At 41.0% G+C, this 25,642-nt stretch overlaps 1 protein-coding gene across 1 annotated transcript; it reads left to right on the top strand.

Moving 5' to 3' along the window:
• The first annotated feature begins 191 nt into the window (after positions 1-191).
• Positions 192-21,196, top strand: LOC116986884. Its single transcript, XM_033042652.1, has 12 exons — positions 192-395; positions 4,604-4,715; positions 7,575-7,668; positions 8,777-8,831; positions 10,398-10,538; positions 11,170-11,330; positions 12,707-12,805; positions 13,837-13,982; positions 16,781-16,952; positions 18,420-18,532; positions 20,690-20,774; positions 20,984-21,196. Exons 1-12 carry the CDS (start codon positions 281-283, stop codon positions 21,038-21,040), a joined length of 1,350 nt encoding a protein of 449 aa, XP_032898543.1. The 5' UTR covers positions 192-280; the 3' UTR covers positions 21,041-21,196.
• Positions 21,197-25,642: the final 4,446 nt, after the last annotated feature.

Here is a 25,642-nt window from a genome sequence, read left to right as displayed (position 1 = left end):
GATTAGTAAGGGTGTCAAGCGTTATAGGGAGAAGGCAGGGGTATTGGGGCTGAGAGGGAAAGGTGGATGAGCCACCATTGAATGACGGAATAGACTTGATGGGCCGAATGACCTAATTCAGTTCCTATGACTCATGAACTTATGAACATGCTCACCCTTGCTCAAGGGAAAACAGTTCCAACCTATGCAGTCTCTCACACGTGAACATGTAACTCCGCCTGCTACCTTACATGGACAAGTCAGCTAACCGAGGCAGGCTGCAGTACTCCAACCCTCGGCAATGTCAGGAAGTTTGAACCTGCGAACGTGTTCAAACACTTTGGAAAATATGTGTCTCTCCATTAATGAGAAGATCCTGAGGCAATGTCACTTGCTGTATATGGACTCTGAGTGCGGTATGTACGTTGGCAACAAAATAAAATAAGTATATTTATAGCCCGTAGTGCAGTCCTTCCACAGTGCGCCTGTGTGAACACGAGTAATCAACAGCTCTATTTTTGCATTATCTGTCGCGTAGCTCTCGGGTTTCAACATGTTAGATTTGGCACCAATTTCATTTTGTACATTTCCATTTTGTTGAACTCTGTCTGCCGTGTGCTCCCTTCATCTCTATCTCTCTCTCTCTTTTCCTCCCTCTCCTATGAACAAAATCACTTATCATGCATATACCAATGTTAAGTTGATCCTTATGGAACATTCAATTATTTTGTTTTGTTCTCTTAGATATACAAGCGGCCACCTACCCCTCTCCCACCACTATACCTCACTCACGTCCTGTTATCTAGGCACAGCTAGACAACAAAGAAGGGCGTTGGGAATAATATTTACAGAGAACAGTGCTATTGTTTACACAAAAGAGGAAATTGGAGGAAGATTCTCAATGAGGAAATTGGACAGTGATTCCCAAACAGATGGGATAAGAATAAGATTTGCATTATGTTTCTAATTGAGGAAATATGAGCGAATATCTGAGACAGGAATTCTGAGATTCTCAGACTGCAGATCTAGGAATGAATCTCTGTTCACATTTGGATCTCAATGCTTCAAAGTGCAGTAATAATGGGGAGATTTCCGGAGAAAGAGAGAACAGGGGTGAGATGGTCAAATTTGGGGGATCGAGTTGCGCTAGAGCAAATTAATACGAGTAATGACTGGGAATGCTAGAGATTCTCTAAATCGGGCAATGAGAATTACTTTAGGCAAATTATGGAATATAATTATCACAGTTAGGGAACAGTGAGATATTTACAATTTAGGCGAAGTAATGCAAAATATTGAGGGGTAATGGCAATGAGCTTTGATTCAGGGAATGGAAGCACAGCTCATAATCTCAGAATGAGCACGAGCTCATCAGAAAGAGCAAATGGGAATTAGAGTCATGGTTGCATACTGAAAATCACATTCTAATTGAGAGGGAATAGTGGTGAAATTCTTGTTTTATCTTTAGCTTTATTTTCCTTTAAAGGAATGGAAACAGACCCTTCAGCCCACCGAGTCCAAACCTACCAGCAATCACTTTGTACGCAATAGGGACAATTTACAATTTTTAGAAGCCAATTAACCTACAAAGCTGTACGTCTTTGGAATGTGGCAGGAAACCGGAACACCCGGAGAAAACCCACGGGGTCACAGGGGCAGACTCGGAATAACACTTACAGAGTGAGGAAAGCAAATGTTAGATTTAAGGTGAGAGGGACGTAGTTTAAAAGAGATGTGCGGGGCAAGGTGTTTAAACAGTGCTGAATGTCTGAGACGTGCTGCCGGGAATAGTGTTTGAAGCACCTAACATAGTGACATGTAAAATACTTTTGGATAGGCATATGGATATGCAGGGAATGTATCTATATGGGTTATGTGCAGGTAGATAATTGATGGCCTTGGCACCATGTTCGACACAGACATTGTGGGCCAAAGGGCCTGTTCTTGCACTGTACTGTTCTATGTTCTGAATGCTCAGGATGGTGGACTGAGCGTGCAATTTAGTTTTTAGTCCACATTTTAGAAGAGTGAACACTGGTGCACCGCAAGGATGCATTTTCAATGCATAACTCTACTCCCTATATACTCATGAATGTCCAGCCAAAATCGTCTCTACCCCCTTCTACGTTTGCAGATGACACCATTGTGATGGGCTGAAACACAAACGAGGACGAGGAGCAGTACAGGATGGAGTCACACAGCACAGAAACAGTGCCTTTGTCCAGGCCGGCCAAGGTGCACCATCTACACTAATCTCACCTGCCTGCATTTCTGGGATGTCAGGACTTTCATATGAAGAAAGACTGGATAGACTCGGCTTGTACTCGCTAGAATTTAGAAGTTTGAGGGGGGATCTTATAGAAACTTACGAAATTCTTAAGGGGTTGGACAGGATAGACGCAGGAAGATTGTTCCCAATGTTGGGGAAGTCCAGAACAAGGGGTCACAGTTTAAAGAAAAAGGGGAAATACTTTAGGACCGAGATGAGACCGATGTGGTGAATATCTGGAACTCCCTGCCACAGAAGGTAGTTGAGGCCAGTTCATTGGCTATATTTAAGAGGGAGTTAGATGTGGCCCTTGTGGCTAAAGGGATCAGGGGGTATGGAGAGAAGGCAGGTACAGGATACTGAGTTGGATGATCAGCCATGATCATATTGAATGGCGGTGCAGGCTCGAAGGGCCGAATGGCCTACTCCTGCACCTATTTTCTATGTTTCTATGTTTCTAATAGATAGAATAGAATAGAATAGGTTCTTTAAGTAATGAATTAGGAGTGATATTCTCAGTGCAGGTAGGCAAGTGGAAATAACAAAATCAGGAAATTGCTCTGTAAGGGAAAATAAATGTGGGGCACTCAATTTAATGGAGTGGGCACAAGACCATCTGAGGAAGCGAGTGGGAATGCAGTATGATATTGATATTCTCTATCAGAAAAAGTGAAATTTACAGAGTTTTGTGATGCAAATGAGATTCACAGCGTGAAAAAATGTGAGTGAACTTTTTAACGCTGAAGACTAAGGAGATACGAATGTGATTCTCTGCGTGAAATAATGATAACAGGAAAGCTCTCTTGCCCTCAGAAGGAATAAGGGGAGCATGATTCAAGTTCAAGTTCAAGTTCGAATTTATTGTCACATGTACCAATAGTGGTACAGAGTTACCTTACAGCCATACAAATTAAAAAGCAACAATACACGCAGCCACATAAAATACAATTTAACATAAACATCCACCACAGCGGAATCCACATTCCTCACTGTGATGCAAGGTAATAAAGTTCAAGGGCGAGGAAATGGGAGTGATGCTTTTTCCGTCAGAGAACGATTTAAGTGAGGGATTAAAATTTATCTTTTTAGACAAATACAACAATATATAGAGTGATTAACTCATAGCAAATCAACGAAAGGAATTTATATGCTCACAGAGCAGTTGGAAGTAAGGTTCATAGAATAGAGAATGTGGATGATGGGAATGAGATTCTCAGCAATGAATTTGAGTGACATTCTCAGACTGAATCCATGCAGCACTCTGAATAAGAAAATGGAAGTGATATTCCCAGAGCAAAAAGTGAGAATAAGATATTCAGCGTGGATTCACAAAATTTACAGAGTAAGGTAATAGAAGTGGTGTCAAGATGTGAAGAAAAGGGAGTTTCATTCTTGGAATAATTGAATGGATTACCCTAAGGAATTGGAGTGAAATTTCCTGAAGGAAGGTATTAACGTTTGATTTCTCAACTGAGTGATAGGCGGAAGACCTTCGCAAATTAAATGAGTAAATAACAATATACTCAGAATAAATAGGATAGCTATTCAAGGAGCAAAGTGTGGGAGGCGATTTGACACATGAGGAAGTAAGAGTTAGAGACAACGCATCAGTCTTTGCACTTTATCTTTATCTGTGCACTGTACGGTTTGATTGTATTCACGTTTAGTATTTTCTTTGACTGCATAACACACATACAAAAGCTTTTCACTGTACCTCGGTACATATGACAATAATAAACTAAACTAAACTAAAGAAGGGTCTTGGCCGTAAACATCACATACCCATGTTCTCCAGAGCTGCTGCTTGACCTGCTGAGGTACTCCAGCACATTATGTCCCTTTATCGGAGTTACAAGTGAATTCTCCGACCGAGTCAGTATGAATGAACCTTGCAGCGTGAGGAAGGCAGCTTTAAAAAAAATTATACTTAGAGTTGGAGAATGTGAATGGAACCGGTAACATGGAAGTGAGACAGAAAATTGGGTATTGACATGTGATGAATGTCATGGATTCACAAGTGTGAAGTAGATCAGAAAATATTGACAAATATCGAGCAGGTCAGGTGGCATCTGTGGAGAGAGAAAGAAAGTTAACGTTCTAATCAATGAGAATATTGTTGACATTTTCACTTCTTCCTCCCACAGTTGCCTGTAGTGGAACTATCCAGTGGTGTCAGCATTTTGTTAATATATCGCATTTCAAGTATATGTATATTGGTTTCTTTTCTTCAAAAAGATACAGATATTGATGGCGATACAGGTGGAGGAATTAACAATATAACTGCACTAATCAGCCAATCAACTTTTATTAAAGATGATATTAAATGAAATGATCACATCATTCTGCTATTGACAGGACTTGTGCACATCGCCAGCCAGTTGGGACTCAGTCTCCTGGCTCCAAGGAAGAAGATCACCATCATGTTGATGGGAAATCATTCGGCTGGCAAGAGTTCCTTCATCAACTGGTAAGACTCTTTCATTTAGAACAGCAAAAAGGACACGTCTGTTTCCTTTCTTGATAGGCCGAAACCACTCGAGCAAATAATGTGACGTTTACAAAAGTTATGTCTAAATAAGTTTAGTTTCATTTATTATTGTCACGTGTCATAGAGTAATTGAGTGTGGAAACAGGCCCTTCTGCCCATCTTGCCCACACAGGTCCCAGCTACACGAGTCCCACCTGCCAGAATTTGGTCCATATCCCTCCAACCCTGTCCTATCCACGTGCCTGTCTAACTGCTTCTTAAATGATTCGGGATAGTCACTGCCTCAACTACCTCCTCTGGCAGCTTGTTCCAAACAACCACCATCCTTTGTGTGAAAAAGTTGCCCCTCAGATTCCTATTAAATCTTTTCCCCTACACCTTAAACCTATGTCCTCTGGTCCTCGATTCACCTACTCTGAGCTAGAAACTCTGTGCATTTACATGATCTATTCCTCTCATGGTCTTATACACCTCTATAAGATCACCGGGTGACGCTGTGAGAGGCATCCTCGCCAACAGCCAGTCTTGTCCCTTTCTTTTTTGTTGTTTTTAGTCAGTTTTATTTGTATGTTTTAGTTAATCTTAAATTTTTGTATTATGTGGGATGATGGGAAAAACTTTTTTAATCTCTTCTCCCAACGGAGATGCGACTTTTTCCGTATCGTATCTCTGCCCGCGCTGCGGTCTAACATTGTGGAGCTGGCGGTCCCTTTGTTAGGGACCGACTTCGGGGACTCCAGCTGCAGGAGCTTTGGCCGCCCCGATCGCGACAGCCTCGATTGCCCCATTGCGGGGGCTTCGATCGCCGACTGCGGGAGCTTCAATCAGGCCGCCGATATAAAGTCCCCCTATCCAAGAAAAACATCCACAAAAACTCATTCATACCCATTGCCATAAACAGCTTAAATAATAAATGAACAAGGGACAAATTAACCCTGACGTACTGTCACTTTACACGGTCCACAACTTTTATCTTGTCTATTTTTACAGTTTTTAATCTTTATACTTGCTTTTAAGATCTATACACACTGTGTGTGCTCGCAGAAATCTGTGTTGTATGACTGCTTATCAGTACATTGTCCTGTTTGTATGTTGAGCCACGTCAAAGAAGATTTTCTGTTACGACAGACAATAAAGTTTTCTGAATCTGAATCTGAATCTGAATCTGAATCGCCCAGACTGCGGATGTTTCGATCGCCCCGCTGGAGAAAAGGAGGAAGAAGGAAAAAGTTACTCGCCTTCCATCACAGTGAGGAGTGCCAGGTCACCGAAAACAAGATTGATGCTGCCTGCGCTGGTGGGGATTGCCGTGAGTGCGGTGGTCTCAATGTTTGCAGGGATGTCGCGCCCCTGGATCCTAGCGTCTGGTGCGAGTGCAGACGGCTTTCTCACTGTTCGGGCAGACAGGGACTGCAGAGAGAGTGACAGCGGTCGGTACAACTCTAGTCACATCACGCTGAAGGAGCGTGTGTGTGTGGCCCGGACATTGAACTGATGGCTGTGGGTCTCGGCTTATACTGTGCCACCCAGGGGATTCTCACATGCCGCTGTGGTGGCTGTTCATGTTTAATCTTTAAGTAGTTTTGTATTTTGTTGCTTTTTTTTTGTATGACTCAAATTTAACTGTACCTCAGGATACACGTGACAATAAAGGACTATTGAACTACTAAAGATCACCCCTCATCCTCCTGCGTTCCAAGGAATAGTCCCAGCCTACTCAACCTCTACCTATAGCTCAGACCATCTAATCCTTGCAACATCCTCGTAAATCTTCGCTGTACCCTTTCCAGCTTACTGGAAAGTTACTGCAGGGGTGTGTGGCAGGGGGGGGGGGGGGTTGTGGAGTTGGGGGGTTTTGGTGGGGAGGGGTGTGGGGGGAAAGGGGGGTTGTGGGATGGGATGTTGTGGGGGGGAGGGGTGTGGGGAGGAAGGGGGGTTGTGGGAGGGGAGAGGTTTGGGGGTTGGCGGTTGTTTGTGGGTGGGAGGGGAGTGTTGGATGGGGGGGTTGCAGGGGGCGGGGGGCTTGTGGGGGCGGGGCAATTGTGGGAGGAGAGGGGTGTGTGTGGGCAGGGGGTGGGTTGTGGGGCGATTGTGGGGTGGGAGGGTAAGGGGTGGGGTTGGCATGGGGGGTTGTTGGGGGGAGGAGTGTGGGGGCATGGGGGGGTTGTGGGGGGTGTGTGGGTGGGGAGGTTGTGGGGAGAGAGGGGTAAGTGGGCAGGAGGGGTAGGGGAGAGAGAGCTCGGAGAAAAGATGGGGAAGAGCCATGAGGGAGAGGGGGGTATCATGGGGAGGGGGGCAGGAGCCAGTGAGGGGGACCAGAGGGGAAGGGCCTGGAGCTGGCGGTGCAATGGGGACTCACAACGGGCACTGGTCACTGGTCATTCTCCTCCACCGGGATGAAAGTCGCCGTTTGGCGACATCGGCGACTTCTCCGATATCTCCGACTCCGCGCAGTGCCACTTCCGGTCTCTCCGGAAATTGTGTCCAGTTGGAGATCTCCGCCGGCCATCCTCAGCTCCAATAAAGATGCGATGGTGCAGGAAGTGGCGGTTCATCCTGGGGAGCGACAGGAGCTGGCAAAATTAGGACACATGGTATTGGGGGTAGATTGCTGACATGGATAGAAAATTGGTTGCCAGGCAGGAAAAAAAGAGTAGGGATTAACATTGAACTTTACTAATGTTATTTGTACAGGTACATGGATAGGAAATGTCCCGAGATATGGCCAATTGCAAGCAAATGATCGGCATGGCCAAGTTCTGCCTATGGTGACTGTTTCAATGCTATATAGCTCTATGACTCCATGAGTTTCACAAAACTCTTCTCATCATTTTGCAGGTACATTGAAGAACACATACAGAAAACAGGTGTTGCCACAGAAACACAAGGATTCACTTTTATCACCAGCGGCAAGAAAAGGGAATCACTCACGGTAAATAATTCCACGGACTGCATTCGAGGTTCTATCTTGCACTACATCCAAATTGATGAAGAACTGCAAATTCCACTCGCTTCCTGTTCAAACCGTAAAGTCTAAGATATGAGCAAATGTTAATTCTGAGAATGGTGACCCAAACTATAGAAGTTTTTCGCCCGCCATTGACACTCGTGGATTTGGCAGTATAAGGTCATAACATCATAGGTCATAAGGTTATGTGATAGGAACAGAATTAGGCCATTTGGCCCATCAAGTCTACGCCGCCATTCAATCATGGCTGATCTATCTCTCCCTCCTAACCCTATTCTCCTGTCTTCTCCCCATAACTGTTGGCACCCGAAATAATCAAGAATCTATATATTTTTGCCTTTAAAAATATCCATTGATTTGGCTTCCACTGCTTTCTGTGGCAAATAATTCCACAGATTCACCACCCTCTAACTAAAGAAATTCCACCTTCTTAAAGGAACCTTCTTTAATTCTGATGCTGTATCCTCCAGTGATAGACTCTCCAATTAGTGGAAACATCCTCTTCACATTCACTCTATCCATGCCTTTCACTATTCGGTAATCATTCGGTAAGTATCGATGATCAACAGATTGAAACTAGGCGCAGATTAATTTATTGCAAATAAATTTCCTTCGTCACAATATCCTCTGAGGTTTCAGCACAGAGGCGCCACCAATAGATCTATTTCCTCACAACTATTTACGAAGCGGTCTCTGTGGGGCTTGCACGTTAACGTGGTTTGCGCGGTGTTTTGGTTAATTGGCCAGGATGAAATTGTTCTTTGTGGAATGATAGGAGCTGGAGAGAGTTGACAGGAATTGGGAGTACAGTGGACTGCGAGTGGTGGGCACTAAATTGGCAGGAGTAAAGGGCGGCAAAGCACGTGATGTTGTGCGGTGTTACTCCAAAAATCACTGATTCGGTTGAGTAAATACTGCAGCGAACAGTGATTTACATTTGCTTTTTATCATTGCACATTGGTGCTTTAATGAATATTGGAATATTGGTCCAATGCAAAGATTTAATTAATTCATGGCTCGGGGAGGCAGTTAATTTAAACGGTTCTAATCAATTTGTTTAATTACTTCACAGGGCAAGGCTACACTACACCTCTACCCGCATTTCCAAGCATTGGAACAGATTAGAGGTACATCCACACTATCTTTGTATTGCAGATATCAGTGGAGGAGATCTCTCCCCTTGCATCACATCATTCTAATCAAATTACAGCCATTGTGGGCCCCACATTAGGTAACAATTGTTAAAAGAAAGCAAACTCAAATTGGACAAGTTGCAAAAGATAAACTGATTGAGGGACAAAATCGTTGCATGAAATTACTGCAACGATCCTTGCAATTATCCTTCAGAACAATGATGTGACATTAGTACTTCATGGAACAAGGCAAAAATGGCTAAGAGGCATTGACTGTGCAATATCAAGAAAAATAGAGAATGCTGCTGGGGGGTGCTGGTGGAGTCAGATAGGTGTTAGATGAACATATAGATGTGTCGGGATTGGAGGGATATGGATCATGTAGGCAGATTAAATTAGTTTACCTTGGCATAATTTTCGGCACAGACATTGTAGGCCGAAAAGCCTGTTCCTGTGTTGTAATTTTCTATGTAATAATAAGGGAATGAGGGATTTGAGATGCGCGTACCGAGATGGGAACAGGTGCAGAATTGTTATCCACTTCATCTTCCACCCAATTCCCATATGGTCATTTCTGTCTAGGCCTCCTCTAGTGCCAGAGTGAGGCCACTTGCAAACTAGAAGATCACCATGTGGTATTCTGCTTAATTGGTCTCGGGCACACTTCCCCCACCCCCGCCACCCTTTCTTTCAATGGCAGACCAACATGCCGGCATGCACACAATTCTCCCACCATCTTCTATTCTGCTATTTTTGCCTCCTCTGCATGCTCATGCATACATAACATATCTAAGGGCACATTTGCATAAAGGAACAATGAGGCCTTTATAAAACAATTTTTGTTTTTGGGTAGGACACCCATCTGTGTAATGGGAGCACTTGAGAATTAGCATGTCGATAATAATTTAAGTAACAGCGGCATTATTGCCTGGAAGTTGGAAGAACCACATGTTGTGCACCTGAAAGCATGAGAATTCATATGCTAGAGTCTGAACCAAAGGAAAATTAATTGCTGGAGGATCTCAACAGATCAGACTTCAGTTGTGGTGAGAGATCAGTAATCGACGTTTCGGTCGAGATTTCATCTGAACGAAATATCTTAATTTGAAATGTCGACTCCCTATTTATGTCCACAGGTGGTGCTTGGCACGCTGACTTCTTCCAGAGGGTCCGTTGTTTTTTGTGATGTGCGTAGGGATATCCTTTCATAACAGAAGGCTCAGGAATTTTGCAAGGGAAACATATCAATATGGGATCAATAAGTATGATTTAAATTTAAAATTTACACCTGAAAAGGGTCTATCACAAAAACGTTGCAGATGGGCATTCCGCAGATCAATAATGTGTTTTAGAAATGCCATTGTTTTTTTGTATCTTCTACGTGACACAATGCAATTAATATGTTTACTGCTGAAAATAATTGGCATGAAGGGATATTGTTATATAGAGAATACTTTATATCCATTTATGAAATGTACAGCACCCCTCCCTGACACTACATAAAACAATGGAATAACATATCCTGTTTATTCGGTTCATTGTTCGCTATCTATTCTCCAGGGTTGGAAGTATACCTGTCCACTGAGATCAGTGTTTCCAAGCAGAAGATGTTTAACTTAGTGATCTTTATCGATACCCCAGGACTCGTGGATGGCGACATGACTTACGAGTTCGATGTTGACAAAGCGCTTATCCAACTGGGTAAGAGAGTAAATCTTTCACTGAGGTGGATGTTCATATTGCAAAGGCGATATGATACTATGTTGCTTACTTACTGGTCTAACATCCTGAGTCTTGGATAATTGATCTGGAGATGTGTTGCAATCCCGTCATCCGATGTGAGCCCGGAAATATATTTTCAAGTAAGAAAGTTACTTATAAATAAAAATTAAAGCAAGTGGAAGTATACTAAAGGGGTTTGAGGCATACATTGCACAAAATTTACTTGGTGTATGAAATGAGTTATCAAATGAAATGGTGGTGTGTCCGGCACAGGAACTGAATTAAAGAAACATCAGGCCAGGTACTGGAATGAACTGCGTACAGAAGGGTAGCGAACTAATCCAGTTAAGTGGGAGTAGTGTAGATACGCATGATGGTCAACTGGATGAGTTGGGCCAGAGTTGCTTGAATGCTGTACAACTCTGTGACTCTAACATTGGGTTTGATCAAACCCTACGTTGTTTTACAGTAAAAAACCAGGTGAGTGATTTTTGTAGGTACTTGGAGGAGGGGAAATATTAATGGGATTAAGGAAGGGGGATGCTTAAATAATGCGTGCAAGTCAGCAACTGGTGCATTATCGGACTGTTGTCTCGCTTTCGACCCACAGGTGAACAGGTCGATTTAATCTTTGTCTTCTTTGATCCAATGGGCCAGGCCCTCTGTAAACGGACCCTGAACGTTGTGGAAAAGCTAAACGAGAACCAGGGCGATAAACTAAAGTTCTACCTCAGCAAAGCTGATGAAGCAGGCCCTGAGACTGACAGACAGGTACTGTCGGAAATCTTACAACACGCACTGCGAAATTCCGTGATTTCATGGCAGATGGAGTATAGCATAGCAAAGTGTGGAGTCATGCATTTTGGTAGTAGTAATAAAGGCGTACACTCTTTTCTAAATGGGGGAGGAATTCAGCAATTGGAGGTGCAAAGGAGAGCTGTTGCAGGATTCCCAAAAAAGTTAATTTGTAAGTAGTATTAAGGAAGCCAAATGCAATGCTAGCATTTATTTTGAGAGGATGAGAATATTAAACCATGGATGTAATACTGAGACTTTATAAAACAATGGTCAAACCGCATTAGTATTTTGAGCAGTTTTTGAACATATATCTGAGGAAGGATCTGCTGGCCTTGTAGGGAGTCCAGAGTAGGGAATGATTCCAGGAATGACTGGGTTAACATATGACGAGCATTTGACGGATTTGAGCCTGTACCTGCTGTTTGGCAGGGTGAAGGGTCCTCATTGAAACTTATCGAAAAGTGAAAGTTCTGTATTGAGTGGATGTGGGGAGTATGTTTCCACTAATGGAAAAGTCCTGGACCAGAGGCCATAGCCTCAGAATAAAAGGACGTACATTTGGAAAGGAGATAAAGATAATTTCCATTAGACAGCAGAAGGTGAATCAAGTAGAATTCATTGCCACAGATGTTTGTGGAGGCTAGGTCAATGGATATTTTAAAGGCGGAGATTGATAGATTCTTGATTTTTACATGTGTCGGGGCAGGTGAATTGGGTTGAGAAGAAAAGATAGATCAACCATGATTGAATGATGGACTAGGCTTAATGGGTCGAATTACCTAATTCCGACCCTATAACATGACCCTATGAACTTATGAACAGGATCCAGATATGACCTCCTGGATGTATTTCTTCAGGAAAATCGCATATGGGTAATATAAATAAAAATAGATTTCTAGCCTTTAATCTAGCCATTAGATTTGTGACAACCCTGTACCATTTAATACGGAAACATTATTTTAACATGTTGATGTTGGATCTCAAGTTGAAATAAAGACAATTCTGCCCATTCAATGAATTAGATGAATTAAAATGATTTGAATCAGACAATAACATTGACAACATTCATTCCTTTAATAATTCCTTAATTTATAAAGTAATTTTTGTGTTATTGTGCAAACTAAATGGCAAGCCCTGACCATGTAGTTAGTTTCTTATGGTTGGCGGAACAGGAAGGGCAACTTTATTTCAAATGCAATTGTTTCATTGTGCTTTATTTTGTGTGAGGAGGGATTTTGGAGGTTAACAATAGCCTCGGGTCAATGGGACTTACTGCCTAATAAGTTGTTATACTTTGCTAAAACTGGCAAATTATATGGTGTATTATGTGTTTCCTTTGCTTCTTCCAGAGAGTAATGATGCAGATAGTACAAGAACTGTGCAAACGACCAGGGTTGAACAAATGCGGCTTTGATATGCCAACCATCTACATCCCAGACCTAGATAGGGTAATGGATTTTTAATGTTAACCCAATACATATGAATCCAGTAGAAACGATCCCCATGCTGTATACATATATAGTCCAAAGTGCAAGCACGACAAATGAATACTATCGATCTCCCGGGCAAATAACAGTAAGGAATGGGCTAGATTGGCCTTAAGACCGATGGTGCTTTTATTGTTTGATTTGCAATCAATTTCTTAATTTAACGCAATGGCGGAATGTTAGCACATTTTTTCATCATATAAAAGTCCATGGAATGTGTACATTGAACTGATTTCCTTAGATTATGATTGGTTTTGGTGGATGCCTTATGTTGCTCTTATGACAGCAAAATGCACTGAAACCAGTGGGGGGAAGCAAGCTCATTGACTGGGAGATTTTACAATTTCGCCACATGCTCCTTGTTTATTTAAAAAATACCACAATCCCATTAACCAGCTTCACAATTCACAACTACAGTATATCCCTGTTAGGCACTCTCCTATTTCTCCTATTTCTATATCTAACCTTTGTCCAACAATCTGCTTAACAGGGAACTACCTCGCTGAGCTCACCTGTTGCCTGTGTTTTGTCCTGCCTTTTTTTGCTTCCAGTTTTTTTGTTCCGCTCCTCCTACTGCAATCCGACTGAAGAACGGATGGATCAGAAACACCACCTATCCATTTTTTCCAGCGATGTTGCTGCAACCGCTAATCTACTCCAGCAATTTGTGTCTATCTGTGGCGAAAGAAAAAACTCATTCAAGGGCTCTTTGACGTTACATCAATTTCAAATGTCTATGGCAATTTATAAAGATATTAGTTTGTACATCATTTGCAAGTATTTCTAATCCCACTTCTTGTGCTGTCATTCTATTTTTGCACTCCCAAATGCAAGAAACAATCTCGGGTTCTCAGTTCAATAAGCTAGAGACCAGAGATATCGGAAAGGTTCACTTGAGTCATCCATATATATACGGATATATTTACAGCACTTTGTGTTTCTGTACAGTAATACATCAGTTCTCATGCCTTTTTATGTTTTTGGAATGACAGCCATCGCGTTGTGTGAATCAGATCCAAGAGGTGTGTGCAACCATAGAAAAAACAATAAACCGAACAGTTCAGAACACTTTGGACCAGCTCGAGAAGGACTGCGGACAAATAATCAACACAGCACAGCAGCAGCTCAAGGAGAGCAGGTAAAATGCCACTGTGCACGGTGTGCAGGACTGGTGCAGTGAAACGGATGAATAACATTGGAAATTAATCACATTGCCAGTATTATGTAACGGAATAAATCTGAAGAAATGGACAAATCAACCGAGCTGGATATTATGAATATTTAGTTGCAAAAATTGAACATCCTTATTTCAGCCAACATCTAATTTTGATTTGAGCCATTGGAAGTTCAGCAGCTAGACAGAACAGGCAATGGTGACCATTAGCAGTTACTCGAATGCCACAGATCGCAACGTAGAATGGCCAAATGAGTGGGAAGAAACATATTATCCAACAGTGATTGTGAAATTAAAGAATTTGTACGTTACGCAGGAACTGGATCCGATCGAAGTACCCAGCACAGTTGATTATTGGTCGGAATGGTGTTCTGTATTGGGAACATACTTCAAGTTCAGACTGGCCCAACATCTTTTTTTTCCAACTACCAACCATTTGTTTCGCAACATCGGTTTACGACACTAATATTCAGATTGGACTCCATTATTCAAATGTCCTTCTGATGGCCTCCCATCCACCTTACATAGGTGTCTGCTGTCACCTCCCATCCCCCAGCCTTCGGGTTCCTGCTCCTTTTTCCTTTCTTGTCCCCGCCCCCACCCCCGATCAGTCTGAAGAAGGGTTTCGGCCCGAAACGTTGCCTATTTCCTTCGCTCCATAGATGCTGCTGCACCCGCTGAGTTTCTCCAGCTTTTTTGTGTACCCTCGATTTTCCAGCATCTGCAGTTCCTTCTTAAACACCTTACATAGGGTTATTCACACTAGATTCTATATATTCACAATCATATCCTGACTTTTCAACATTAAAAAAACATTTTTTAAATCCACCCTTCTGGTCTTATTCGTATGTATAAACATCCTCCAGGTTTTCACAACAATAGTTTCTAAAACATCTTGCTCTTCAGTCGTTTCTCCAGCCAGAACTTGCCTCGCCCTTGAATCTTGATGCCTCTTTCCCAAACTATCTGCATATCAGGCGATTTTATACCGTGAGCAAGATTTCGTTATCAAGTAACAAATTCAGTGCCCCGTTATTCTACATACTGGAGTCCGTTTTAGCGATGGCCATGTTACATTTCCTCCATTTAGCCTATGTATTTGTTGCTGCTATTAAGAGGAGACAAAGAAAATGAGAGAGATGGAGAGACAGGGAAACACAGAAAAACAGTGAGGGAGGGAGAAAGAGATGCAGGCAAAGAGACAGACAGACTGGCAAAGAGAGAGCGACAGACGCAGAGAGAGACAGAGACCGGAAGGGAGACAGGCAGACAGGGGTATAAGTTTAAGCTCTGATGGCAATATTGTGATTCCAATGCAGCCGTTGAATTTAATGTTATACGCCACAATTCAACTGAATTTAGTTGGACAAATTTAAAGAAATGCAAATACCTTTGGTAAAATTACCGCTGCCTTTTATAGAATGTCACGAATTTGAGAAAGAGGTGAATCTGTACGAAATCCAGAAGTACATAGTGCGGTCAACATATGTTTATTTTAGGATAATTTTGCCCTCAAGTCTGGGGTAGACAGCGTCGAAACATTGTGTGTTGCTACCTCACAGCTTCGGGGATCCAGGTTCGACTTTGGCTATGAGTGCTAAGTGTACGTAGATGCACACTTTCGCGTTACATCGCCGATACTCGCCGAAGGTTCTGTTTGTCCCCTACAGGTATATACAAAATGCTCGATGTCGAATTGATTGCTGAAAATTATCCTTTGCTTTGGTAAGGAGAAATAAGTAGAAGGGAAATCAGGCTGACGGGATTGCTCCATTGGAAGCTGGCTTATAATTAGTGAGCCAAGTGGCTTCATTCTATGTCAGAATAAGTATTCCTTGTAGTAAAATACAGAATTTAATAATAGATTAAAAACTATTTTAAAGATCACATGTTTTGAACTTTACTGAAAAAATATTAATTTGATTAAATTTTCTAAATTCAATGTAATTCTATTTTTATTGAAATTTAAAGAGCAGCATGAAAAACCTGAGCACAATTTATATGGGGAAATGAATGTGGCACAAGAAAATGTCATCTTAAACTGTGCTAAATCGTTATTGCATTTAAGTTATGCCACTTCGGAATAGAATTGCACAAAACAACTAGATTAATTATCCAGGGCACATAATGGATAGCTATTACATTATTTAACATTTTTTATAGTGTCGGCTGAGGAACATCTGCCTTTAATGCGAGACGTATATAATAGGCAGAAATAGTTGAGTTAAATATTATTATGAATTATAATATTAAACAAAACGTTGAAGGGCATGTAAAGGGGAATTAAATGGTTTAAATGAACAATCGAGCAGAGCTTGGGAAGATGGCACATATAAATATATGATCAAATTAATCGTTGCATCCAATAAAGCGACCGGGAGTAAAGCCAGCCAAGATGAGCGCAGACCTATTTTAAGATTCAAGTGTCATAAATGTCCGCAACCGAGCAATCGTTGCAATGGTGCTATGGTGTAAATAAATCATTCGGTACCCAATTGCCAATCAACAACGTACTCAAATGGAACATTGCGACCTATGTTGTGTGCCGATCATCAAATCTGCGTCAACTATTGTTCCCCAGAATTCTGAGTTTAAGTAAACCTTAAGTATCTTATTGTAAACAAGCTATCTCTGCACAACTCAATAACTTAGATTTGGTGTCAATTCGTGACCAACCTTTGACATAGATGGTGATGTGAATGGGTTTTTGGAAGCTATGTTCTGCTGGCTGCTCAGGATAGTAATTCTGTGTTACATTTCAGCAAACAGAATTCAAAGAACAGGGCAGCCTGGATCAAGCGTATATTCTTCAGTTCTTCGGCATTCCTGGTACCGCTGACACTGTTAACAGGTTTCATCATTTCTAATACACCAAGAGAAAATCTTTCTGATATTATGGGAGAGGAAGTCACAAAATCTTTGATGATCTTGGCGGTATGATTCCTTATTAATAGTATTAATAGAATTGTGTTCCAGAATGGTAGCGTCTGGTTAATCAATTGCATAGGGTGAGTAGGAGTATGGTACATCAAACTTGTCTTATCCTATCTACCACCCATTTCCGCTCCTCTGACTCAATTAGTATCTGTGGGAAATGCATCTGGAGCTATTCTGTGTTCAAACCGAATTGCACCAATGTTTAATAGAGCAATGTGAGTCTATATCTGTACCAGTTACTGCTCACAATATATTTTCTTATGCGATCAGTGCAACTCATATACTGTGTGTCATTCATGGGGAAAAAGCGAGTTGTTATTTTTTTGTTTCGACCAGGCACGTAAGCATGGCTCAACACTCCCTCGGGAACATTCTAGCAAAGCACCCGTCACATCACCAAGGTATTCATCAGACACAGTATGCCTCACAAGCACCTGAATTTTGTTGCTGCATCAAGCACTGTTTTCATCTTTTTCGCTATTCTTGAGGTGATCAAGGACGAATTGTTGGCATTAAAGTTGTATGAGTTGAGATTGATCATGCTGCAACATCCTTCCGCATCTACTCCGACCTGTGAGCTCCCAATGCAGGGCCTCGGAGGTTTACAACATCTTACTGATTGTTCTTTCTCCACTTTCAGAAGCCATGTCCCATCCCAGATAAACACGGGTGTTGTATTTTCTCAAAGAAGGTTTGAGCACAATCAGGAATCTTTTCCTCTGTCTGCGACAGAGGGGACAAGAGTTTCGATTTCGGACTGGATTAGTATCAAGCCAACGCAATAGGCCTGACACTGTAAATAGCTGTTAAATGATGTGTATCTTGGCCTAGAAAGGAGAGGAACCTTGGTTCTCTTATAATTTCCGTAAATTTAAAAGATTTTGTGGATACAGTTGGCATCTTGCAAGGACTTTAAGATGTCCAGTGAAGATAGTTCATGTTTCAGAAGGGTATAAGAGGACTAAATATAATGCTATCTGGCAGACTATGAGTTTTGTTGCAGAAGGCAATGCCAGTAGTCACTGAGAATAGGCTCCTTATAGGTGAAGCTAGTACTGTTTCTAGTACTTCGGACTGAATTAATAACATAGCTGTGTCTCTACCATACAGTATGTCCACCTGGTGCTGATCATTCTGTGGTCATTGAGTGAAAAGTACATGTATTTTTTTTTACCATGCACCGAACCAGATTATATTTTAGTACTAATGGAATTAAAGTTTTCATGTCTTTTATGCTTGCTCTGCTTAATGAGGCACTAGAGACTAAAATCATAATCCCAACCAAATCCCAACACCACAATGACACCATTTCCAAACACATTTCCAAACTGTTGGATCTAAGACCAATCTAATTATGAAAATAATCTTCGCATCTGGACAAAGAATGTAATGTGAGGGATTTTCTGTGTTTAACCTTGACATTCCAAATGCGTCATTGTTCTTTTTTTTCTTTTTTCCTGCTAGTGGATAGTTTGTACAACCTGGAACTGGCTGACCGGGGGCAGTTATTTGCTGGGCCTAATTATCCTGATCGGTTTTATGGTCGTTTCGAAGCTACTTTCCAAATGCTTTAGCAGGTGATTGTTGTAATGTTGTAATGAAGAGAAATAGCTTTGGTTAAAAAGGGAAATAGACAATATAACCTGTCAGAGGCACTAGGTGGTGAGGATGATGGCGATGGGCCAAAAGAGATGAATTGAACTGGCGATTACACGCGTCGTGTAAAAACTAATAGCTGCAAGGAGGAGCAAGGCAAAAGCATAGGAACAAGTGAGCGAGTAAACAGAGAGTCATGTAGCATAAATTTGTGGTGGGATGGATCAAGGAAGTGAGAGCAACGACTGGAAATATGTGTTGCATACAACAAGTGAAGAGTGTAAATTAAACTCCAATTAATCTCCAATTATCACACAAGGAATGGCCTTAAGATTCATGGCATAGCATTTGTATTAGCTAGGTATACAGAAATAATTTTCCACTCCTATATTAATTAACATTCAGGCTGAAGAAGAGTTCTGACCCGAAAAGTCACCTACTACTTTTCTCCAATTATGCTGCCTGACCTGTTGAGTTGCTCCAGAATTTTGTGTCTATCTTTGATGCAAACCCACAGCGGCAGTTCCTTCCCACACACTGAACACTATACCTTGTGGGGCCTTTTAATTCCAATATCCATGTTGTCAATTGTAATAAAATAAACACTGAAATCTGGGTTCAAACTATAATCCAAGGTCAACGTAGTTATTCTTATATTATCGAGCAGATGTCTTTCCATAGAATATTGTATTATTATAATTTTTGAATTTGCTTTTTAATATCTCCTCACACATTCCCATTCTTTGATTATACGTTTGTCCCTCCTCTCTAAATTCACCGAACTTGAAATACTTTCCATTTTAATTGGATTGAGTGGAAAATTCAGCTAACCTGTTCTCTCCATTAGTTCAGCTAACTGAATCTGAAGTCTGAAGAAGGGTCTCGACCCGATGAAACTGAGTCTGAAGAAGGGTCTCGACCCGAAACGTCACCAATTCCTTTTTTCCAGAGATACTGCATGTCCCGCTGAGTTACTCCAGCTTTTTGTGTCTAACTGAATCAGTAACTTGATTGCGCTCAAATCACATATAAATTCAATGCCCTGCCCAACATCCTCAGCAATTTTCAAAAGCTCCTGAAATCTTACAAGCAAATAAGTTTTATATTCCCGCCATCCACAGGCGGGCTCAAAATACACATTTTTTTTACCATATATCCGCTGAAAAGAAAATAAACTACACCATTTACCGCACAATCTACTCAAATATTGACATAAGATCCGAAAGTTATGGATGGATGTACACACGTCATCGAAAAGCAAAATAATGCAAATGCTAGAAACCTGAAATAAATCGAAAGGTAATTCTGGAAAGAATATGTAGGCTAGGAGAAGGAAGCAGAGATAACTTTACATTTCACTGAACCTTCTTAAGTCGCGTTGTGACCTGCTGAGAATGTTTAGCAATTTCTGTTTGTTTTTAGCATTGCCCCTTTATTTTAATTCCGTTTTGGATAGCTCAGATTCTGGTAATTTTACCATATATGATAATCTATTTAAAATAATTAAATATTAATACAGTAGGCATGCAGCAATTTACTTTTATGTCAGCATACCTAGACATGATAAAAGTTTAATGAATATATTAAATTAGTGGAATGCAGACTACCTACTTTAGGTATAGTAGATGCGTATTTCTGTAAGGACTGAACAAATCAGCTGCATGTATATAAATGCGAACGTTCAGGAAAGGTTCCATAATCCATGTACATAACGTAGGTGTCTATAAACTGAGCAGTTTCTGGATAGTGGTATGGACGAAAGGATGTGGGATATAAATACACATGTTTCCTCGTTGGAATTAGGCGTCAAAAATTCATAAATTCATAAGACATAGGTGCAGAAGTAAGCCATTCGGCCCATCTAGTCTACTCCGCAATTCAATCATGGCTGATCTATCTTTCCCTCTCAATGCCATTCTCCTGCCTTTTTCCCATAACCCTTGACACACTTACTAATCAATATCTGTCAGTCTGTTTTAAAAATACCCAAACAACTTGGCCTCCACAGCCATCAAAGACATAGAGTTAAATAACATCTCAGATGCTTTCTTTGCAAATAACCTGCAGGTGTAGATCACCAGGTTTAAACTAATAATTGTATTTTGGTTCTAGCTAAAGTTTACTTTTTTAATCTCCAGCACCAAACCTAAACTAAGCAGGAAGGAGCGAAAGAGACTCCAGGTGAACCTTGACTATGTTCAGAGCACCTTGTTTCAGAAAAAGGTATTTCACACCCTATCCTGGCAACATCTTTTTGTCTGCTTTTAAAATTCTCTCTTCATTCTAATATTAGTTTATTTTCCTTCATTATTTCATGTATTTGCATTCTCTGAATATATATTTTCCATGGTGTGTGAATAATGTCATGCTGTTAATATCTTTCCTTCTCGAGTGACTTTTGTTAAAATAATTCCCTTCATTTATTTCTGTAGGCACAACTGCAAGAGATGTATCTCTCCCAGTGTGTTTCTGAGCATGATCTGAGCTGAAGAGGACGAAGAGTACATTTTTGGGAAGTTCTGAATGTGAAAATACCGATGAGATTTTGTTCTAAATTTCTCAAGAAGACGTGTCTCTTGACTCTTCTCTTGGTTCTTCTCAAATTACAACACCTACTTGGAATTAAACTAACACAATTTGTGCTTCGTTCTCTCGTGTCCATCTAATCACTGTTTTTACAATCATTACCCCACGTTTTCACCAAACTTCTTCACATCAGTTTATTTTAAACTAATATATTTTCTAAGTTTAACTTATTTCAGTTGCACTAAATGCTTATTTAAGGCACATTCCATTAGGGTGCAGATACAAAGATACCTAGCGTCATATAGCGCTCATATGCACAAGGTGCAGGGGAAAAAAGGAGTAACAAATACGGCTCAGCAGCAATGCTGGCACAGGAGCCTTAATTATTTGGTAAAAAATAAAGTGCTTCATCCAAGGCATAGTCAGATATTTGCCAAGTAAGCCTAATATCTGAAGTTCTACTTTTGCATCAGCCTGGGTGAAGTCATGGAGGATGGCGCTTCTCAACCCTCAACAGGATGTCCCGCTACTCAGCAGGGCAACAAAGTCATCATAATTTTCTATGAGCTTGCCACTAAAATGGAAAAGTATATGTAATCTGGTGCCACGGTACCATGGGAGGACACCTCGGGGGATGTTCCTTTCTTCCAAAAATGCAACAAATCCTTTTGGGTCCCCTTTTCCATTCTGGTACTGAAGTTTGTTCATCTGCAGTATGACATTTCCTGCTAGACAGTCCTTCCCAAACAAGAATTTGCCTCTGGATTGTTTGTGCTTTTTGGGGGCTGATCAAACTGATATTGCGATGCTCATTGAAATAAGTGTATGTTTCACAGAACTTGTCAACAGTATTGCAAATATGTTGTGCATAGTCCTCAGCAGTCCCATCAGCCAATTCATCGACTGCTGCAGAAAGACATTTATTTGTGGTGGTGAAATATGGGTCTCTTCTTGGGTGGTTACATCAAAACCAACAGTCAAATCCTTTTGTTGCTAGGGTCATCTCTGCTGTCTGTAACTCAGCAATAGCTCCCAATTCTCGGGCCATACATTCAACTGCACTGCGTTGAGGAATATGATCCAGATCAAGTCCACTCCCCTTGTAGAACTGGCTTATCAGGATTGGAATTTTTATTGTGGGAGTTTTGTTTACAATACAGTCAAACACGTAAACTTGTTGTTGAGGAGTAATGCCCCTGTCCCAATTAGGAAACCTGAACGGAAACCTCTGGAGACTTTGCGGCCCACCCAAGGTTCCCGTGCGGTTCCCGGAGGTTTTTGTCAGTCTCCCTACCTGCTTCCACTACCTGCAACCTCCGGCAACCACCTGCAACCTCCGTGTCTGCGTGCTTTTTTAAGTCTCAAAAACTCTGCCTTGGTTTCAGCAAGCTCTCATGCCAAAGTATTCCCACATAATTTGGTTTTGAGTTCTTGAACCTTTCTGTCCTTTAAATCTATTTGGTTTTGCTTTCTCTTTAAGGCTTAATTAACTACACGTTTGGGAGTTTTCAACTGTGCCCTAAGTTCACTGATCTTTGTGCGATACTTTAGTGCAAGAGCGACCTTGGATGTAGACAGAAAGCTTAGTCTTTTCTTCATTCTCTTTTTCCTTGGTGATAGACCTAAGTCTCTGCTACATCTTGTTGATACATTAGATGTCGATGGCATTGGTTCAGGAGAGGCAAAAGCTGTCATTAGCATTGCTAGATTCAGTGCAGGATGCATGCTATGACTGTCATCGCCCAGGTCCTCCATATCTTGAAATATGGGCACTTGGCTTTCGGCTGATATCAAGGATTCAGGATATTGAGCACCAGGCAGTGGAATGTCATCTAAATAAATGTGTTGACTACCTTCTGGAAGTTTAATAATTTCATCACAAATTTTCGTAAATATTCCAGGTTCCTTGGGATTGCTGAGTTTTTTAAGCTTAAGCAAAGTGCGGTTAATGAGAGTCCTCACCCTTGAGTTAACAGCAGCAAATGAATAGCCTTCTGCATCCGACAAAGAGAAATGTGAACTCAGCGATTTCTCTGTTTCAGACAGACTTTTTCCAAATGAGGTACAAGATGTGTCCATTTTTAAGATCCCGCTTAGACTCGGGCATGACAGAGAAATTCACTTCAAGGTGAGCTCTAGCTATGCCAGGCTGGGCATTTGGATTGACAATTTTGCATATCTTATTCGGAGGCATCTGTTTAAAATGTAAAGAAAAAAACCACTAAACAGTATAAACAGAAACAAGTTATTATTTGCAGTTCTAGAAAAAAAAGTAGAAATGATTTTGTTCAACAAAATGCCTACCACAAGTTTAACGTTAAAACAAATAGTAAATACCCCACAAAAAAAATCATATTCATCAGCGTCATCAAATCTAAATTCAATTACTAGATCTAACATCTATCCCATTCTTAAGAAAAGGCTAACAATATTTTTTTAAATAGCCAAAATATCCAAATAACAAACTGATTTAATTCACACAAGAATTCACAATATAACATGATTTTTAAATCTCACTTTGTCATGAATTTCTATGCCAAATGGAAGGAATTGAATGCTTAATTCCCATAAATTTTACTCTGTTGGTTTATAACACTGCAGCAGCCAAGGGCCGTTTTACACAGACATTTGTTCAAAATCCACAAACATCCACTCTCAAAATAATCAAAATCATTACATTTTGTACAATCATGGCATAAGAACATATGAATTATCTATATTTTGTGTTATTGTCTACCCATGATCAATATTTTCATACCAAACATCTGACTAAAATATGTACTGTGGAAGTTTTTGGTCAGATATTTAGTATGAAAATATTGATCATGGACAACCCTGCTGGACACCACTAATCATCCGATGAGATGCATCTGAGAGAGATACAATGTTAATTGAAATACCGCATAACATTTCTGGGCATGGACAATGAGAAAGCTGGTGACGCAACTCAGCAGTTATGGCAGCATATGTGGAAGTAGAGGGATATTCGAGGTTTCTGGTGGTCCCTCGCAACGAATAAGTGAGAAAGTGATATATTTTCAAGAAGGTTCATGGGCGGGGTGATAGAGCGAAACATCTCAAAGAAAGTATAAGTGGACTGCACAATGAAGATGGAAGTTCATGACCAAAATAGTATGACATGAACAGATGCATTTGTTGGTGACTGAAGGAGCCGCCCTTGTGATAATTATGCAAATTTTAAATATTGCTAACTAATGTGATCAGAGTTGCTCAACCATCATTTTGTTTCACAGCGTGGTCTCGCCACTAAACAACCAGACGCCTGGGAATTAATTTAGCTGCCGCCGTATTACTGTTTAAAATGTAATAATAAACATTTTGTGCGGTGCTGCAATGTCCCAGCGGAGTGACTACAAATTATATATCATCTTACCTAACGATGTACACCCGGACATATTGGCTGCCGTAAGGAGACAATCCATTTCGGACGAAAATGCTGGAAGCATTTACGAGTGTCAAGAAAATATATTATTTGACACTCGCCATTTTTGGTGTTATTGGTAAGTGACGCGTTATTCTGTTGCCGACAGAAATCATAAACGGTTATCTCTTTAAATCAGTTACCCCGATTTACATTTGCGATTTACTATATTCCTGCAGCTGAATGTAACCACCAGTAACTTACGGCGTTGCCAAAACATTATTAGGTTTAGCGAAAATCATAAACTGTTAAATCATTAAACACGGTATGTGACATTCATCGACGGCGAGAGCAGTCGAAGTGTCGCTGTATCCCATCATTGCCATAATAGGATTCTAAACCGTGCAGGTGATCATATATTGCTGGTGTTATCTGTAAATATCGTTGTGTACCCTTTCTGGTGGTGAACCATTTGACAAAATAACAAGGCAGTTCTACTTAGAAATAAAAATGACACATAGTGCTGGAATAACTCAGCGGTTACGCAGCATCTCTGGAGAAAAGGGGATGCTGTCTGACCCGCAGAGTTACTCTAGATGTGTACGTCTCTCTTTGCATAAATCAGCATCTATAGCTCTTTCCTATCACATCTACTCAGAAATAATATTTTAAGATCGTTGATTTCATAAACAGAGCTTGCCTTAGCGTTTTAATACATTAGCTTGCAGCGAATTTGTCACTTGCTACTTGTTTTAGATATTCTGTAAGATGTGTGAAAAGAAGATCGACATTAAAATAGAGCAATTTCTTCTCACGCATGGATTTGACATTAACGCCTTATTTCTGAAGCATTACTAAGTCTAACAATGCCTATTTGTTTTGTGTAATTGCCCTTAAGAGATGAACAATCTCTTGATCCGCGGAGGATCAAGTTACACAATAAACTTCGTCACTTTTCAATTCAACAAGATCGGCACGGCGGCGCAGCGGTAGAGTTGCTGCCTTACAGCGAATGCAACGCCGGAGACCCGGGTTCGATCCCGACCCGTTGTCTATACGGAGTGTGTACGTTCTCCCCATGACCGCGTGGGTTTTCTCCGAGATCTTCGGTTTCCTCCCACGCTCCAAAGACGTACAGGTTTGTAGGTATTGGCTTGGTATGTAAAAATTATCCCTAGTGGGT

This window comes from Amblyraja radiata, chromosome 24, assembly GCF_010909765.2.
Source record: "Amblyraja radiata isolate CabotCenter1 chromosome 24, sAmbRad1.1.pri, whole genome shotgun sequence".
NCBI lineage: Eukaryota > Metazoa > Chordata > Chondrichthyes > Rajiformes > Rajidae > Amblyraja > Amblyraja radiata.
The sequence above is the reverse complement of the archived record's forward strand: the minus strand, read 5'-3'. Positions and strand labels throughout refer to the sequence as shown.

Coding starts and splice junctions, on each gene's coding strand:
- LOC116986884 (XM_033042652.1), top strand. CDS start 281: ATGTCAGGAAGTTTGAACCTGCGAACGTGTTCAAACACTTTGGAAAAT. Junction 11,331..12,706: donor GCCCTGAGACTGACAGACAG/GTACTGTCGGAA, acceptor TGCTTCTTCCAG/AGAGTAATGATGCAGATAGT. Junction 12,806..13,836: donor ACATCCCAGACCTAGATAGG/GTAATGGATTTT, acceptor TTGGAATGACAG/CCATCGCGTTGTGTGAATCA.